This window comes from Caloenas nicobarica, chromosome 6 (assembly GCF_036013445.1).
Source record: "Caloenas nicobarica isolate bCalNic1 chromosome 6, bCalNic1.hap1, whole genome shotgun sequence".
Taxonomy (NCBI): domain Eukaryota; kingdom Metazoa; phylum Chordata; class Aves; order Columbiformes; family Columbidae; genus Caloenas; species Caloenas nicobarica.
The window spans coordinates 35,360,450-35,380,201 of NC_088250.1; the positions used below are offsets into that span (position 1 = coordinate 35,360,450).

At 37.7% G+C, this 19,752-nt stretch overlaps 1 protein-coding gene across 12 annotated transcripts in view; it reads left to right on the forward strand.

Annotated features, from left to right (window-relative positions):
• Nucleotides 1–19,752, forward strand: part of R3HDM1 (R3H domain containing 1) — a 50,048-nt gene that overhangs the window by 14,351 nt on the left and 15,945 nt on the right. For 5 of the 12 annotated variants that reach the window (XM_065638092.1, XM_065638094.1, XM_065638098.1 and 2 more), the window contains 12 exons: nt 141–255; nt 2,775–2,853; nt 4,891–4,950; nt 5,034–5,174; nt 7,726–7,834; nt 7,931–8,026; nt 9,352–9,389; nt 9,472–9,522; nt 9,653–9,879; nt 12,571–12,825; nt 16,190–16,344; nt 17,777–17,878. In XM_065638092.1, the coding sequence (XP_065494164.1) occupies nt 141–255; nt 2,775–2,853; nt 4,891–4,950; nt 5,034–5,174; nt 7,726–7,834; nt 7,931–8,026; nt 9,352–9,389; nt 9,472–9,522; nt 9,653–9,879; nt 12,571–12,825; nt 16,190–16,344; nt 17,777–17,878 (1,428 nt within the window). The remainder of the gene's footprint in view (nt 1–140; nt 256–2,774; nt 2,854–4,890; nt 4,951–5,033; nt 5,175–7,725; nt 7,835–7,930; nt 8,027–9,351; nt 9,390–9,471; nt 9,523–9,652; nt 9,880–12,570; nt 12,826–16,189; nt 16,345–17,776; nt 17,879–19,752) is intronic. The other 7 variants (XM_065638093.1, XM_065638099.1, XM_065638096.1 and 4 more) reach the window with 5 other exon arrangements.

Genomic DNA, 19,752 nt, shown 5'->3' on the forward strand with positions numbered 1-19,752 from the left:
ATATGGGATCAGAAATAATATCAAAGCAATTATTTTCCTTGTTACTACTTTATTTTTGCAGGTAATATAGTACAAAACAGTTCTCCTGCAGGTTTTGTTTGCAATAATTTCCATGAATGAATGAATTTTACTTTTGACAGGAGAAAATTCAGATCCAGTTGTCACAGTCTTTTGAAAAAGAAGAAAAGCCTGCAAAAGATGAAACAGAAAAGGAAAAATCCAGTGATAAACTGTCCAGAAAAATGTTATCAAGAGGTTTGCTATCTGTCATTATACTTTTAAATGTGCTGTGTAGATAAAGAATATTTGGAGAAAATGCAGTTTGCTTCCAGGACATCATTGCATAAACATGACTTTTTTTTAGCAAATGGAGCAAATAGACATCTTTGGGCTGGAGAAGGAATTGGTCCCAGGGGTTATAGTCCTTTCAGGGCTTCAAGAAACCTACTCCAGCAAATGCTTTTCCTTTCTCGCCTGTCTGGCTACACAGACCAGCACAAGAGCAATTGTGTTGCCTCAGTTGTGTCCAAGTGTTCTTTGGAAAACTGACTTTACTAGTCAGTACAAGTTGTTATCTTATTCCTAGACTTTGTTACAGGTTTTGTGAAACTTAAGCGAGAATGGACAACTACCTTTACACTTTGACTTCTGTTGAATAAAGATCAGAAAATGTTCTTGTTTGTTCATCTGTTTTACTTTTGATAGCATCTAGATTTTTTTATAAAGTTTTGAAGCAAGAATGGACTGCATAAGTAAAAATGACAAGTACTAGGGTTTCACTTTAATACTCCCACATTCTGGATTGATGATCTATTCTGTCTACTGAAGATCTTTCTTTTTTAACCTAGAGTAGAACTGCAAAATTAATGATGTAAGCCTGTCTGTGTTTTGTAATGCCTCCTAAAGGTATAAGACTTGATGCATTTCCATTGGCAAATCATTTTTGCTTTAATTAAAGGATCCAGAATGTTTATCTAAACATCTTAGATTGACCAGTGTGCGGGAACTATCTTTAAAGCCAGAATTCTTTTTGAGGCAGGTAGTACTTGTCCTTCTTGTGTCCCTCAATTCCATAAGGCCTTCCTCATGTGGCATTTCAGTGCATCTTGTCCCAGCTGGCAGCCAGGTTTTGTAAAATAAAAAGCTTAACTGCATTTATAAATCTCAGTCTTTGAAATGATGCCTTAATAAACCAGGGTGTTCTTTCAGAGCTAATTTGCTCAACCGTTAAAGTACCTGCCCACCTTCTAAAATAAAAATAAAATATAATAAACCAAGCAAACAACAACAGACAAAAAAACAACTGAGACCCAACCCCAACAACCTTCCACCATCCCCAGAAGAAAAGATACCTGACATATTAGGTAATTATGAGGAATTGAGAGCAAAGTGACAAGATGCCTAAGGTAGAGTTAGCTGTTTTAAATTCACCCAGTATCTCCTCTAGAGGTTAATTATTTCCCAATTTAGGATGTGCCAAAATGGAGAATGATGGAATTTAAGCATCAGTCTTCTAGTAATTATAACTAAATTATTGCTCACTTGGAAATTAAGAAAATTAAAGTAAATAATTATTCAATCTTACAGTTGTTTTACCAGACATACCCTTTTTTTTTTTGCCTTCTCTTCCTCTCTTGAGATTTGAAAGCAATCCCAAACCATAAATGCTCAGACTTGCTTGTTCTCATTTGTACTCTCTTTATAATATATGGGCACAACTGACAGCATAATGAGCTCTGTACATAAAGGAACTCACTGTCATTCTTTAGGGAACTAGAGATTCCCTGTCCTCGGGTGGACTTGGATTCTCTCCAGGAAAAAATGTAGGTCTCGTTTTTGAAGACTGGACACTTTGGTCACCCAGTTTCCCACTACGCTGCGAGGCTGCTCTGCCGGGACTGTTGCTTCTAATGAAAAAGCCTGCACCGATACTGTCTGCACCGAATCCTTCCCAACTTTGTGCAGTAGTCCCCTCATTGCTAACAGAATCTGATTTGCAATGCCTGCTCTCCTGACTGACCACAAAAAGACCTGGAACAGCTAGGATGTAGGCCTAAGTTTGAGCTGTGCATAATTTGAGACTGGGTTTACATGTAAGTAGTTCTTGGAAGAAATTTAGTTTCAAAAATATTGTTATAACACCTGTAAGTTTTACTTCTGAGACCTGGAACTCTGAAAGGTGCTCATGTAAGGGAAGATTTGATGGCAAATCATTCCTTCAGTGACAGATTTTAGAGAACAAAATGAAACTTTGAATACTTTGTTTCGCTGAAACCAGAAAGGAGACAAAAGGCCGTGAGACTTCTTTTTGAAAACTCCTAAACATTATGTTGTGAAAACGAAGTCCAACAGAGCAAGGATTTGTAATAATACAAAGTAACATTTGTGAAGGTTAAACTGTTGCATTCTGAATGACAGTATTTCTTCAGGCAACATGCAGTAATTCTGTAGATCAGCTGAGGTCTCCAGAAGTGTAAACAGTGCGATGTGGTGTATTGAGAAATCAGGTGACTCAAGGTGATGCACTGCTTCAAAGTATATAGCTGCTGTATTATGACTGAATTAGGGGAAGGTTGGGGTTTCTGTTTTGTCTTTTGTTTGGTTGGGGTTTTTTTTCTTTTTCCCTGGAAACTGGAAGTGTTTAATTTTGGGAGTGACATGCCTAATAGTTGTATAGAATTGATCCACAAATACCATATTAAGCAATAATTGTAAGACAATCGTATTAATGTTTTTTCAAACTGTAATTTTTCTCTCCTTCACCTCACCCTTAGATTCCAGCCAAGAATACACAGATTCCACTGGTATAGATCTTCATGAATTTTTAGTAAATACATTAAAAAACAATCCCAGGTAAGCATCAGTAATGTAATTTTTCTGTTTTTCTTATCTTTGCCTCAGATGTAACACCACCTGTTTGTGGTTTTTGTTTTCTTTCCATTCCCCTTACCCCTCCCCCCCTTATGTGTCTAACACTATATGCCAGTTATTTCAGATGAATGTTTGCACAGGCTATGTGAAGCACCAATCCACTGTAATTTGTGTGTTATATGAGTAGAGGTTCAAGACATCAAAATAGTTTAAAAGCTTTTAATGTTTAATAAGCAATTAATTCTGTCTGTGTGCAGTTCCATCCCTGAAGGGACTCTCGTACTGTGTCTCTAAAACTTGTACTCTTTCAGTGTCTGCTTGTTAGAGACTGAACTGCCTTCTCTTTAATCTGCCTTCCACTGAATTTATAGACAAAGGCACTTTTTATTAAGCTGTATCATATAGCCATATTTAGAGATATACATTTTCACTCTGCACATCAGAAACCAAATCTGATCTAATTAAAGTCCATCATTTGTTAGCAACAGAGTTGACATGGTTGTTGCTCTGAGGTTTGCTGCACACTGCTGTCTATCTTGTTTGCTCTTTTCCTCAGTGGGGTTTCATACTATGTCTGTGGCCATACATACAAGGCACGAAATTAATTCGGTAGAATCGTGCTGCTGTTGCAAAAGCTGTTCCACTACTATTTCATAGCATCATAGAATGGTTTGGGTTGGAAGGGACCTCAAAGATCACGTAGTTCCACCCCCTGCCATGGACAGGGACACCTTCCACTAGCCCAGGTCACTCAAAGCCCCGTCCAACCCGGCCTTGGACACTTCCAGGGATGGGGCGTCCACAGCTGCTCTGGGCAGCCTGTGCCAGGGCCTCACCACCCTCATGGGGGAGAATTTCTTCCTTATATCTCACCTAAATCTCTGCTATTTTGGTTGAAAGCCATTATGCCTTGTCCTATCACTACATGCCCTTGTAAAAAGTCCCTCTCCAGCTTTCTTGTAGGTCCTTTAGGTACTGGAAGGCTGCTAGGAGGTCTGCCCAGAGCCTTCTCTTCTGCAGACAGAACAACCCCAACTCTCTCAGCCTGTCCTCACAGCAGAGGTGCTCCAGCCCTCTGAGCATCTTCATGGCCCTTCTTTGGAATCGCTTGTTGTTTGTTAATATTGCAGTTACAATTTCCAATGTGATAATGTATTGGGATTCCATTCTATTGGCAAAAAATGTAAAATTAACTGTAATAAGGGTCCAACACCATTTCGTCCTATAGAGTAAAATTAGGAAGCACAGACCTCTGTTAGACTCACACTTTGTTCCTATTTGAAGTCATAGAGCATCTCAATGAAAATAAGAAATTGTAGGTTAAGGTCTGCCGTGGGTTGAAAGGCACAGTAACTGGGAAGCTCAGTTACCTGATGTGCACGAATTATGAACTGTGGGACAGTTAATTTCATTACCTGTTAAAGATTTATGGGAACTGGCTTAAGCATGTTTAAAACTTTCGTTTTATGGTGTTTCAGCTAGTGTTCACTTCTATCAACTTGAATTTTAGCTTTTTCATCTTCTCTTAGTACCGCATCAGATTGCGATGTGTGTCAGCTTTTAAGCACTCGGTTGTTGGTGTGTTGCAGCTGTGCCTCCTGTTATCAGTATCTATCACTCTGTCTCAGTGATCCTATGATGTGCTTCATAACCCAACAGCCAGATCAGGCCTCTTACTACCCATGCTAACCAACAAGAAACAACCTTGTCACTACTTCTTCTTCAGGCTGTCTTCTCAGTGACTGTACTTTTTGTTGAGCCTACTGGGCAGAGATTACTTGGAGGATCCTTATATTCTGATTTCTGAGAACAGCATGTTTCGCTATGCAGGTTCAATAAGATATATCTTAGTGAAATATGAATGCTTTGTCCTAAAAATACTGCATTTGACACCTTGTGGTCCTATTTACAGTCTGCCATCATCCCTTGATCACAGATCTTATCTGTGTATTCTTAAGATCAATACAGCTGCAGTTATTGGAGTGTCTCATATGTGAGTTGCTCTGTTTTTATTTTCAGGGACAGAATGACGCTGCTGAAATTAGAACAGGAAATTTTAGATTTCATTGGTAATAATGAGTAAGTACTGTACTCTCATAGGAAAAAAAAGAATTCAAGAGTGTTCCTGTTTATTTAATAAAGCTACTATTCCTTTCTTCCAGAGTTCCAAGAAAAAAGTTTCCCCCAATGACATCTTACCATAGAATGCTGTTGCACAGGGTAGCTGCTTACTTTGGATTAGAGCACAACGTGGACCAGAGTGGGAAGGCAGTCATAGTAAATAAAACTAGCAATACAAGAATGTAAGTGTAAAAGTCTTGAAAAAACTTTTCGATGCGTAGATTTAACACCTGGGATACAATGTGCAATGATGGTGCATCTGTAGGGATCTGTCTGCTCATTGGGAACCATGCATCAAGGAGAGGTAGTTGGAAGATCTTTACTGTTTGTGTTCCAGTGCTATGTAGTAATGTGATGTGTTTCATGCTTATACCTTTTTTGAGGAAAAAAGAATGTTCTCTTTAAGTTAAGAATTTTGTTGCTTTTCTCACAGAGATACATTGCTAGCTTTGTTTCCATGAAATGAAATGAATTTACATCACCTATTTACCTGTTTATTTATACCAGCAAAGTATGGGTTTTGTTCCTTTTGGAAAGCAGAAGCAGACCTTAACTTAGAACACGGTCATTTCTGATTTGGCGAAGGGAGGGTACAAGACTTACACAACTTTGGCTTTTATACTGTAAACAATCTGCTGGGGAAATTCAAGCATTAAAGTGTTTTGTTGGAATAATGTTGCTTACAGGTCTCACATGGCCTTACAAAATAATTGTAGCAGGGAAGACAGATCTCATCAGTGGAAGTGTCAACCAGGTTAATGAGTCATGGAATGCTACTTTACTGTGAGGGCTGGGGAGCTCTCGCAGAAACCACGATGGCAAATCCAATATGACAAAAAAAGTAGAACTGGGGCCACAGCAGCTCCAAAACCCATGGGTAGTTGGCCTTTTCATTTGAAGGACCCGGCTATTCTCTCTGTCTTCTGCACTTGCTCTCTTTCCTCATTCTCTCTCAGAAAGACGAAGGACTAATGTGTTAGAATAGTTACACCACTTAGTTTCTAGTTTTAACTTAAAGCATTTGCCTGACACTTGTTTTTAAGTACCCTCTGATTTGAACATGCAAATAGGAGTTCATAGTTCCTGCATACTAATCCCAGTGTCTATGTACAATCTCCATAGTTTTGGGAGAAAAAAAATCCTAATTATCCACCCTGATTTTAAAGTCAGTAGAACTGAAATAATATGCCACACTGAAATTTCATTTAAGTAAACAGTTTCCTCCTCAATAGTGTCTAGAAACATATATAGAGCCTAAATATATTTTAAATAACTTATGTATTCATGTATGTGGTTTTGCTTTGGCTATAAATCCTCTATCTAGATTGACTTATAAAGCCAGACATTTCAAATCTGTTGCCTTTGCATTTACCAGCATCTCTAGATTGAAGCTTTAGTCTAGCAGTTCAAGAGTGGGATAACAGCTATTAAGAGATGATTTTTTTCATTTTTATGCTTTTTTTTTTCCCCTAGACTGTATTTAAATAGCTTATGGCCTCTGGAAGCCCCCTATAGGTGTAGTTACTAATTAGCAGGCATTTCATCTAACCTGCAGACATTTAGATTCTTAATGTTTTCAGTATTCTTATTTTAAATCGCTTTGGATATAAAATAAGAATTTAGAAAGAAAACCTTGGAGATCTGCTCCATGTTGAATAAAACCAAACTTACCTTTTCCTCATAGGCAGATTCCCGGCTCCATCGCCGATCAGTGATGTTACTGACATCAACCACCCAGTGCATACTGGGACGTCTCAGTGGAGTGGGAAGTTGGTGATTGCAGGGCAGTAAATTCAGGGACCTTTAAAAGAAAGAGGTAAGACAGTCTAAAGGTTCTCTGAAATGCCTGCTAATTATGTTTGGGCATCCAGTAACTAAGAGTTAGGCTTGGCTGCTTTATAGAAAAACATCTCCTGGCTTTATGCAGATGTCCTGGGTATCGAATAAAGAAACATAAATAGAGAAGAGTAATACCTGTGTTTTCTCCTTTGTTAGACAAATATTGTCTGAGAACTTCTCTTATGATAGTAGTAGTTTTATTGTCTAGGTACTTGGTATCTATTTTTAATAACAAGAGTTTGCAAAATATCTCATTTTCTTTCACAAAGTAGATAAATTACCAAAACAATATATATAATCTGTTGCTTCATCCTCTCACTGTGATCTTGTGAAGCTCTTGCTTGCCTGCATTGTACTGTTCTTCTCTGGCTTATTTCTACTTCATTTTCTTTTAGAAGTTTGTCAGTTGCAATGCTTTCTCCTCTATCTCCTTCTCTTCTGTTTTCCCTTGAAATGAGTTCTGAGGTATTACAGCTCTAGCAGAAAGCAGCTCTCTTCACCTCCATGCATGCCCAATACCCATTGCATGGCACCAGTCTGGATTCAGGAGCACTTCTGATTCCCCAAGGGTATGTGGTTTGTTTGCCACCTTAATTCGAAATGAAAGCAAAAGCTTTGAAGGAGGAAGAGATTTAAAAAGCAGGTTTGTTATGTCTTGTCCAACAGGACTTGTCAGGGGAACGCATCATCTTGCATTTTTGGTATCTTTTGCATTGCCTGGACAACCAAAATCTATCACTTCAATTAGAATTTTAAGTATATTTAACATTAATCTTGAGAATATTTCAGTTTGTTCCACTGTGTATGGTACATATGGTGTGTGTGTATGTGTGTATATATATATATATCTCTCTACAGAAGCATAAATGCTTTCTTTCTAATGACTTTTCATAGACCTGACCAAAAGTTTTGTGAGCATATAAAGGATGAGAAGAGTGATGATTTCCAGAAGCGGTATATCCTTAAAAGAGATAACTCTAGTTTAGACAAAGATGACAACCAGGTAAATACATATGGGTTATTTCTTTCCACTTGCTGTATTTGACTGTGTATTTATACTGTTTTCCTGTAGAAGTTGACACTGTATCACTTAATTTAGATGAGAATACGATTAAAAGATGACAGAAGAAGTAAATCCATAGAAGAACGTGAAGAAGAATATCAGAGAGCTAGAGAGAGAATATTTGCACAAGATGTATGTATCAAAGAAAATCCTTGAAAATCTTTTGTATGAATACTTCACACGCATACATGCAGATGCTTTTGTTAAAAGATGCTTCTTCCCAGGAAACTTTCTATACAGAGTCTGAAGGTGACTGAGCAGACAGGGATCATTAGTGTGGCCTGAGTGAGTTTTAAATACATTGAAGTTAATGAGAAATCTTCTGTTTTCTCTAATCACTACTCTATGTAATTCAAGCAACCTTACCCAGAGCAATAATGATTAAAAAAAAAAAGGGGGGGGCAACACAAAAAATCCCCACGTTAAAACCAAACGCAAACCGTTGGGTTTTTCTCACTTGTGTCTATGTCAAACACATCTTATGTCACCACCGTAACGTGATTTACATTCCCATATATGAAATTTCAGTCAGAAATGCAGAAGTTTATTCTCTCTTGACTGGAGTTACCAAGCAGGACTACAGTGTAAACTGTAATTCAATCACAAGTAGTGATAATATTTAATTATATTGAGTGAAATAGAACAAATATGTCATCAAAAATATGCATTGCTTCTAATAATCCACTCTTTCTGACATCTATCCGTAGCTCTTTCACATCCAAAACCAGATTCTTCTTCTGAAGAGAGAGTAATGAGCTCTGAGAGGCTAATTTGCTACATCCCAATATTTTCTACAAACCTTTTTTCTTTTTTGTTCACCGTAGTTATGAACAAAAAGAATGGTCTTTTGGATATAAAATTCCCTTTTCCTTTTGCATGCTCACTTACCATGTATTGTACTCTCAGAATGTACCATGACTTGAAAGAATTTATTGTACCAAATGTCAGAAGTCACAGTCAAGGACAACATAATTGAAGTTAATAATAGCCTTTTTACTGTATATTGTACTCATACCCAAAGAACTCAGTACAGTTATTGCAGCAGGCAGCATCATCTCGTACTTCACACTTCCAAGCAGAAGACAAGGCCACTCAGGTGGTGGTGATGGACTTGTGAGGTCGCAAAGCAGCCAGAAGTTGCATAAGGCAGCGAAGGCCCAATGGAAGAATTGTAACTTCAGAAAAATACTGATATAAACACAATGGGCGGCATTGTAACTGTTCTAATGCGAACTTTTATTTCCTGCAGATGGGCCTTATTGTATTGTCTTTTCTTTTTTTCATACTGTGGAAATCGTCCACCAAAGAGGTTGTTTTCAGGCAGTTTAATACAAAGAGGATGCTGTGAAAGTCCATGTAGAATACAAAAGATTCCAAATTGCAACGTTTTGTTACTGCTCTGTAGTAGGGGTTCTAGATGCTATTCATATTAATTTCTACACTTCTTTGCCCTTCAGTCCCTGTGTTCCCAAGAGAATTATTTCACTGATAAAAGGTAAGAAAATTTGCAGTCTAATTCTGTTTCATTTTCCTATTTTCTTAATAAATATTAAGCTATCTTATTAAAATGTCAACAGAATCCAGGAGGAAGAAACTAATAGTACACAACAAAGACGACAGATACTTAGGTATTTGATGCTTTCTTCAAAACAAAATAACATCCCGAAGTATTTTGCATGCATTTCACTTTTTTTTTTTTTAATTTTTCCTTATTTTGCAATTGATGCTGGTGCTAAAAGTTTAGTTTATAACTTACAGAATCAATAAGGAAGCATCAGGGAGATCAGCCAACAGCCATCAGAGCAGTACAGAGACTGAGCTGAAGTATTGCGAACCTCGTCCCTGGAGCAGCACGGACTCCGACAGCTCCCTCCGCAACCTGAAGCCAGCGGTGACCAAAGCCAGCAGCTTCAGCGGGATATCCGTGCTGACGAGAGGAGACAGCTCTGGAAGCAGCAAAAGCACAGGCAGGCTGTCCAAAACAGGTATAATAACATCTGTACAAATACATAGTTCCGTAGCAGCGACGGTTTGGTACTCGGTGCGTATTGCAGGTGTGTACGTAGGTAGAGGCCTCAGTCGCGTAGGTGCTGGGTGTGTGCAGCTCCCTCTGGGTGCAGCGGGTGCTGCAGACATGGGGTGACCATAGACCTGGCCCTATAGTGTGGAACTGCCTTGGAGAGCTAGAACTCAGGTAGCAAATGAAAACAAAGACGTCTGACTTTGAAGGAGAGTTTTAAAGTGCATTATATGTGGCTTTAAGCTATAAATGCATTTCATCTAAAAGGATTTGAAAACATTTTTCCACATAAGTGCTTTATGCAAAATGAAACTTCAGAGTTCAGCTCTCCAGTGTGACAAAGCTGCATTGTGCAGTCCGTGTGCTGCTGTCCTACTAGCTAGGAAAAAACAGCATTAAAGCCTATGAATTGTTAGCTATATTTATTGCGTTATCTTTCAGCGCCATTGTTAAATTGAAATTAATATGGCTAAAAAGCTTGCTCGGTTATTAAATTGCTGAAAAATCAGGTCAGTGGAACAAAGTCTATTGTTTAAGATTCAGAAATGTTGGAGGGAAATACTCATAAGAGTCTGGGTTTCAAAGGTGTGTTAACTTGTAATTAATGTCAAAACAAAATCTCAAAATATGGATATAAATCTTCTGTGGGTCAAAAATGAAATTTAATACATATTTGTATTCCAAATGCCAACATAATTTGATCCAATAGATAATCTTGGTTGTGGAGAACTTGAGGCTTGTAGTACATGGATGCACTACTTCAGAATTTGAAGTAGGACTGTAAAAAAAGCAGAATATTATTGCTTGCCTATATTTGATCTTATTTATAAAACTTCTTTCAATTGAGGATCTACTTAAATTTTTTGCTTTCCCTTAAAGCACCACTGCCTTATAGGTGTATCACCACACTTCTGTATCTTGATGCAGGAGAACAATTACAAATTCTGTGTTTTTCTGTTGTATACTTGTATAAAAAAAAAAAATACATTCCAAGGTACTTCTGCATATGCTGTGAAATTGTGCCATAACATTGAGTTATTTCATTTAGCAATGTAGTAATACTATTTGGCACAGCTTGAAAAGAAACTACAACCTGACAATAACATATATATAAAATATATTCTTAGAAATACTTGTTTTCTAAATTGAAAAAAAATAAAAAAACCAAACATAAATGGATTCTTAACATTTCACTGGAAACTTTATTTTGGTATTCTGAAAGTTAACATTCAGAGTTCAGAATACCTATTGTGATGGTGGTTGTTTCACTGCAGCTACAGGTTGTGGTGATTTTGCATCTGTTGAGATCGGTTTTGCTTGTTCATTTTGACCAAAGATGTAATTGGCTTTAATTATGATGGCTTCAGCTTAATTTCTCTACATAATCTAGAAGTGGATACACTTGTAAAGAAATCTAATCAAAGTAGCTCTGGTCAGGGGAGGATTGTTTTAAAGGATTATTCTGGGTTATGCTATTTTGCTCAGTTTACAATTGTAAGCTTTGTACTTCATCTGGAAACAGCATCAGCAAATGCTTCAAGCTATCCTGTCTTTCCATACACACAAGGGTTGCAATTAGAAATTTTTATGAAGGGCTCCAGAGTAACTTCAAACAGTAGATACATTTTGTCACAGCCCTTTTTGAGTCTTACTTTCTCTTCTGGATTGTATAGAGGCTGCTGATGAAGAGTTCTTAAATTTAAACAACCGCATTCTGTCTCCAAGTACTGCAAATGCCATAGCAAAGACTTAAAAAAAGTATAATAAACTGCTTACCTAGAGATCTAGGTATACAGTGACTTAGGAACAGGGCAGTTCTACAGACTGTTGGAGTGTTGCTTTGAGCTGCATGCCTTGGCTTTCAGAAAGCTCAGGGTCTGGTTCTCCACTGCCTTGCAATGTTTATAGTCATTCATATCTGTACAAGGATTATTGCTTTCAAGCAGTTATTTCATACTCCTTTTGAACTTGAATTGTTGCCTAAAACTAGGCTAAAGCTACCATATTACCAGCACTTTTTGTGGCTGTATTTGTGATTTCAGTCTGAAGGAGGGAAAACAAACACACAAAACAACAGAGTTTTGTGTGGGTTTTTTGTTTTAGTATTCTGTAGTTTGTCCAGCAGGTGAGTCAGAGAAGATCTCTGACATCTATTAGTGGAGAAACAAATTTTTAAAAAATCATTGCTTGCATGCTGGCCACATCTACAGAGCAGGCGAATTTAGCCAGTGTAGCTGAAGGGACATGGGGCCCACTGACCCTGCACTACCCCATGGCCTGCACGTGTGCGATTGCTCTGGTGTATCAATGGATACACACCGCTTTGGAGACAGTGAGCAATCGCTGAAGTTGTGGATGAGCTGAACATCCACACGCGTGCATATGTACAGGAATGTATTTTTGGTCCAGAAAATTGGAGCTAGATATGAAAGTCTCACTTGACAGTGCAAAGCAGTGCTGAATTGACCCTTGGTTCACAGAAGGATCTCGTAATGGTATCCCAGGGGAGATGAAGGGGGAATTCATTGAAAAGGCCACTGTTTGAAAATGTACTTAACGCTGAGCTTTAAGGGTACGCATTTACAAGTATATATTTTAAGCGATCGCGATGTTTCTGTCTCGAGGTAAAAACAATTTCTCGTTACTCCTTTCCTAGGTTCAGAGTCTTCTAGTAGTGTAGGGTCATCCACGGGTTCTCTTTCTCACACCCAGCAGCCTCTTCCAGTGCCAGCTCTAAGCCAGCCCTCTCACGGCACGCCGGCCGCCTACCCCACCGCCAGCTCTAGTAACTCTCTTTCCTTTGATGGTGGCATAAGCGGGCAAGTGGCGCCTCCTAGCACTAGCTTCTTTTTGCTTCCCTTGGAAGCGGCAGGCATACCGCCTGGCAGCGTGCTGATCAACCCGCAAACAGGTTGGTACGCGCTTGTGGATGTTTTTCTTACAATTGAGAACTTGGAGAAAAATGCACGAGTGTTTGCATAAGGCTGAATGTCAGTATTGTCCTTTCTTTTTCTCTCTTTTTTTTTTTTTTCCTGTGGTTGTGTTTGTTCAGTGCACTTAATTTTAAAAAGAAAGCATGACTCTAGGATCAAAACAATAAGCAAATTCAATTTTCTCTTCTAGAATTTTAACTTATGTAATATTTTAATGAGTGACTTGCACAAAATATGAAAATCCTATGATTTATTATCCAGAACGTAGAATAACTGAATTGTTTTGGCTTTTTTTCGGGAGAGGAAAAAGTCTTTCTTAGTGCTACTATATCACAGTTTCAGTGAGAGGAGAGAGCCTGAGGAAGTATTCATATTGACTTGAAAGAGTTTATCATCATTTTGTTTGTTGCAACATATTCTTGTATCTCTATACTCATGACACTGAAAGAAATGAGCATGGCTTTTCACGCTATTTCTAAACTCTTTGTCAGGTTAAAACAGGATTAAATCAGTGTTGGAGTAGTTGGTCAATACTGGTATTTTTAATAAGTAGTAGGAAATTGGTATTTCATAATGTAGATGCAAGATGTGTAACAACTTGTCTGGATTAAATGACTGGTTAGCGTGCTCTGGGCAAACTTCTACTTTATTGCAGAAGTTAAATCCTGACGACAAATTTTAATTTACCTTTTATGCAACACATTGTAATCTTTGAAAAATGGTTATATTTTAATTTTAGTTTAAAGACTTGTTTTCCTTGTAGAAAAGGAAATACTTCCAAGATATATTTCCCATAATTCTGTAGGTGGGCTTTTTTTATGTTTGAATATAACTGCACATGATGTTTTAAACTAAATTTTTCCCACTAGGGTTGTTAAAATGATCAGTTATTAAGTTATTTATCTTCTATAACTAAAAGGTTTAACACTGAAATAGATAAAATTCTCTTTTTTCCTTAACGCAAATAAATTGTTGTTGTATTTTTTTTAATTAATTATTCTGTATATTGATATGCTACCTAACGTTTCTCTTATGCCTTACTGTATAACCAAATAGTTGAAGCCAAGCCTGCTAACAAATTGGTTACAAATGGCTAGCTGTAGCATCCAATTTCCGTAGCTAGCCGCTGGATTTGGAGGAGGTTGTATTTCCCACCTTAGATCTAGGTTCTGGACAAGGGCACTATTGACTGAGGTTTTCTAGTTGTAATGTGATAGTTGTTCATCTTCTCCATGAATTTTCCATTGTGCGTGTTGACCCTCTGAAGACAAATATGATGATCAGTGAACAAGTTTTGCTAGAAAAATGAGTAGGTTTAGTGTTTGTATACACTAGAGTACTTTGTACTCTACACGAAATAAGAAGAATGTTTGCTGTCATTTTTTATATTACAAGTTTATAGCATGACTTCTACTGTGCAGTAACTCCAAAGATTTCAGTACAGATATTGCAGGAACTGAAACGATACCACCAGCTTCAAAATGATTCCATGTAAAATATGACACAGTTTTTTTCATTTAAAAAGCAGGTTTGAGTCATCTTCATTTCAGTTATGTGCTTGTCGACCTTTGGCACATGATTAGTGTCACTTTCTGTTGGTCATTTTCCCTGTTCCACTGATGGCGCTTCCACACAACAGGAAAGGGCAGAGAAATAAATGTGATTGTGAAAGTTTTTCATCTGAAAGCATCTTGTACTTGCACCTTCCTCAGATAAGGCAGCAGAATTTTAGACCTGTGTTCAATATTCATTAAAATTAGCTTGATTTCCAATTGTGATTATTCCTGTTTTATCCATTTTCATGTATTTAAACCAGTCAGTAATAGTCTTTCATAACAGAAGATTATGTTAATATCTAATGAGTGTCTAACAGAAGATAAAGTACACTTCCAGAACAAGAAATATCTAGGTTCAGACAAAATTTTGACTTATAATGTACTTGAATCATCATATTCTGTAATTGTTCATCTGACTTTATTGTTCCAAATGACAACCTGAGTTAAACCAAAAAAAAAAAAAACCCACATAGGCTGGTTTTTCAGCATTTCTGACAGACGATCTGGTGACCTTGGGTCAGCAGAGTCATTCTTCCCAGTACCTGAAGACAGTAATTAGTTCTTATTGAGCCACTACAGGAAACAAGTTAAGCTCCAGTGATTACCAGAAAGTGGTAGAAGGAAATAAGAAAATGTGACTCCCTATTTATGGGAACATTCCCAATTCTTGAGCAATAAAGAGAAATCCATTAAGCTAAATTGAATATAGCAAATCTGTTCATGCTTCCTGTCTCTCTCTTGCATTAATTGCCTCAGTCCTCTCGTCAGTAACTTCTACACTCTTATATTGGCCAGTTGCACTTAAATCTGATGGGACAAAGAAGTCTGAAGGAGCATTAGTCTGTTTTGACAGGACCCCAGCTAGGGTGCAAAGGCTTTAGTCTTACTTTATAGCTTTGTGGAAAGATTCTCAGACAATATAATATTTATATAGGAAGAGATAAAAATTTACATCAGTATTTGGACCTTAAGCACCGAAACAAGCCAATGTAAAACATCGGTCATTAAGCAGCTAGACACAGGTCCTTGCCAGCTCATCTCTTGTTCCTTTGCTTTAGTTTTTCCCAATCCAGGCACCAAAATAAATCACTGTTTGTTTATAATTTGCTTTTAAGTAGTTTATTTTTTAAATGGTCTTTCATTAGTCCACTGCTGTCATATTGAAGTTGCAAACTATTGAATAGGGAAGTCATACTACATTATTTCATTTGAAAGCGAAAAGCCAATTAACCTATGAATAGGTTCAGATAAACTGAAGAGAGTCTTTTAACAGTGATCTCATTAGCAGTTGTGGGAGTACCATTGCAACTATTGGTTTTTATGTATTTTTTAAAATATCTGCCTTTAAGCTCTCCTGTGTTCTGGTTGGCGTTCACACTGATTAAAGGAGATTCAATTGCCTTCTAGAAGGTCCTTAAAATAGTATTTTAGTAGGATTTTCCTTTATTATTCCTGCCTTTTTCAATCCACTTTATTAAAAATGAGTTTTCAAGATAGGCAGGATACAGCAAACACATCTGTGTTTATTAAGAAAAGACTGGGTGGTTTTATTTAATTGTTTTGGTTTTTAACTGCCTATAGTTTGTTGAATGGTGCCTGTGTAGTCATTGCTATTATAAATATAGTTGTGGGTATTTGGCATAAATCTGTCGTATAAACCAGTTTGATTAAATTTCAAATTTTATTCATTTTGCCTGCTGTAAACACATTTGTTGTTCTTTTCCCCAAAGCTGGATGATGCAGCCGGCTGCCGTTGGCTTGTGTGTGTTCTTTTCCAACCTCTCAGGTCAGCCGTTCCTCAACCCCGATGGCACTCCAGTCGTGTACAACCCTCCCATGCCTCAGCAACCTGGTAGGACCCAAGTGCCTGGACCTGCGCAACAGCCGCCTCTTCCCGCGCCGCCTCCGCAGCCGCCAGCAGCGAATCACGTCCTCTCACAGGTGCACATGTCAAACACGTGGTGCTCGTACCACTGACTGTCATGTTGGTGTCTGATAACAAGGGATCAGGAGGTTTGTTCTGTTGAAGCATAAGTAATAGCTGCCTAGATATGGGTAACTGGATTTTTTCCCCCCCGCCCCAGTCCTCGGAACTATCAGTTCTGCTAATAAGCAAATATTGTAGGCAGCCTTTTCTTAAAAATATAGAAAATATTTGAGTATGAAAGTGTTTTGGTGTATCAAGAGGTTCTGCCTTCTCAGGAGTCACAGCATGTGGTTACTCCTGGCATTCACAGTCTCACAGCAACCTGGGAAGAGAGCGGATCCAACTGAAGTCTTTGTTTCCTTGTCTCGAGGTTATTTTTTAGGCCGATGCATTCTTGAGTTGTACTGCACAAGCAGTAGTTACAGCACAAAAGAGGTAGCTTACAACTGATAGACTACGAACACCTCTTTAGTAGCACTTTGGCTTACTCTACTCAAAACTGCACGCTGAAGAACAGGATGTTTTTTATCCATCTCATGTTATACAAGAGGAACTTAGTAAAATAGGCCAGATTAAAGATGAACTCAGCCCTTAAAGAAGAAAGGAAAAGCAAAGAGTGTATATGGGCAGGAGAAGTGGGGGTTCTACCTCTTTTTACAGCAGCTATTTCAGGCACCAAGCTACTGGTTATCGTCTCCTGCGGTGTTTTTCAAATTGCTCTCAAATTTTACCAACAAGTTATTTATAGAACTTAATCTAAACCTTTATCCTTGTTCATTTCCCCTGGCTTGAATCTTCTGTTGAGGATACCTGCGTATGCCACAGCAGAGATGGTTTCTTTTGAAAAAGGCTCCTTTGTACCCTTTCTCCCTGTCTAGTGTATAGAAGTCTGCATGTGGTATTCGCAGTTTTCTTCACAAATTCTTTACTACTTCAATGCTTGCCTTCTCCATGGAAAATGGAGCTGAACCTGCCAAAACTATGATCAGCAATGATACCTCTCTGATGTTCAAATAACCACACTCTAGAGAAAATATTTGAGTGTTATTGAATAAGTGAAAGTAATATGTTTTAAGCTGTGGTTGGTAGTAAATTCACTCTGTCTTTAGATGCTTTGAAACAACTTGTCTTTAGAATGCACGTTAGTTTTTATTTTATAGTTTCAAAAAAAATCCTCTAAAAGAAACAGTAAATGTTAAATAGAAGCAATTTGCTGACTTATAGCTAGTATAACGTGTAACCAGTAAGGAAAATGTATTTCTGCTGGGAGACTGAGATATTGAAAATTACTTTCATTTTAATTCTAGGCAGTCTTTAGCTTAAAATATCCATTCTATTTCTGATAATAGGGCATAGTTGCCTTTTTTCCTATTACAAGACTTTGACTTTGTTTTCACTTCTCTTACCCTGATGTTAACCATGTTTATAAACCTGTTATTTCTTCAGCCTATGCGGCCTCTGCAGCCTTCTTCCCAGCCTGTTCAGTACTCTGCAGTCTCTTATCCACCCCCGCTCCTGCCAGTCTCCTCTACACAGCAATATTCTGTGGTATTACATCTTCTGTTCATCTCCTCTCGGCATGGGTTAATCTTTAGTGGGTGCTGACCTTTGCTTGGTTGTTTGTCCGTGGCATGCGATACCGGTGTAATGACTGGCTAGCTTTTCAATCACCATCAAATACTACCTAAGTGGGGGAAAATGGTTCCTGAGATTTTAACCTGTTTATTTCAAGTTCAGCAGAAATTTATACAGTTGAGGCTATATCCATATATTTTTGCATTTAGGTATTTAGATATATATTATTTCCCTTTGTAAAGGAACAGTTTTTCAATGCTATTTTTTTGTTAACCAGTCAGTGCTTTTTTATGTCTCTAGATTAACCTCTTTCCGTCCTTTCTTGTTTCTTTGTCTGCTCTTTCTTCTATGAACCCTCATACATTTTCTCCCCCATATTGCTATGGATAGGAGAGTGATAGAGCAGCTTGGTAGGCACTGGTTAAGCCACCACAATGTTATACAATAGCTATTTTAATACGTATTCAGAGGTTTTATTTCGTTACTATTTTCAACATGAATGAGAAATGTCTTCCAATAATAGATACAGACTTATCTGAATTTGATAGCCTGCATATAATTAAAACTATATTGTAACTGTTACTTGTACTTTAGGTATACGATTCTAAAAGGAGCTGCACTTTGTGGAGGGTGGTGGGTTTTTTAGCAATGTTGTTTCCCATGTTATTTTACTGTTTGAATACCTGTGACCTGCAGTCACTGTAACTTACCTCCTTAAGAATGAAATGAGACTGGTTAATTAACCAATGTGAGCTTCCTATGCAAGTTTAGCATACGACTAAATTGCTGTTAGCAGCAGGTAGTTGAGGTGTCACTGTGCCATGATTCACAATTGTTGTGAGGCACATGGTTGTTAAAGCAGAAAATGAAACTTCTTCTGGGTTTATAATCATTTCAAAGTGGTTCACATTCAGGAAATGGGTTCAAATACTAAGCAGGCTGGCAGTTTCAAAAATTTATTCCTGCTGATGGTAACTTAGGTAACATAGTGAAAAGGATTGATGATATCTCCTCTCTAAACTGGGTATTATGAGAAGCAGAACGTAAAATCCAACATAGAAGAGCATTATATTTGTGTTAATAGCCATCATTAAAGAGCAAAATGCCAAAGGCTAAGTTAGATTGTTGATCTAATGAAAATAAGGCTTTTTAAGCTGCAGAAGTATTCTAAATAAAGTTTGAAATGCAAATTCATATTTCCAGTGGTAACTAAGAATATCTTTAGCCTGGAAACTCTAAAAATTCACCATAAGATTTGAACGTAGCTAATCAGTAAATGCCAGCTTGCTCTTACTCTTTCTTGATTAACTCCTCTCTTCTCCAGGATGATCTAAGAGAAGATAAGGTGGTCTTAAAATATTTTTGATGTTCCTCCGTGTTTGGAGAGGCCACTTTTGAAGTGTGAACCAAATCTTCCTGTTCAGCAAAAAAACCCCAATACTAGGGATACTTCTGATTTCCAGGATGTTGATTATTTGATGCTGAGTTGCTTGTAAAGAAAAGGAGCTTGAGGTTACAGTAATAGAAGTTGAAAATTTTGCAGGACTCCTGCAGTGTTCAGTGCAATCAGCATCATAGTTTCAGATGTTAATAAAATACAGACAGTAGGAAACCACTGGAGCACGTTACTTCCAGCTGTTACTCCATTTCAGGCTAAAGTAAATTAATCCTTGCATGTAGTCTAGTACTAAGTTAGAGGAATGTACCTCGTTGTTCAGGATTACAGCCTTATTAACTTAAGCTCTTAAAACCAAAAATTACTTAGCAATACTAATGCCTTCTGCTGTTTTAACTGGGGTTAGATGTTTTCACTCAAGCTTTGGAGTCCAATCAGAAAATGTTAGTGA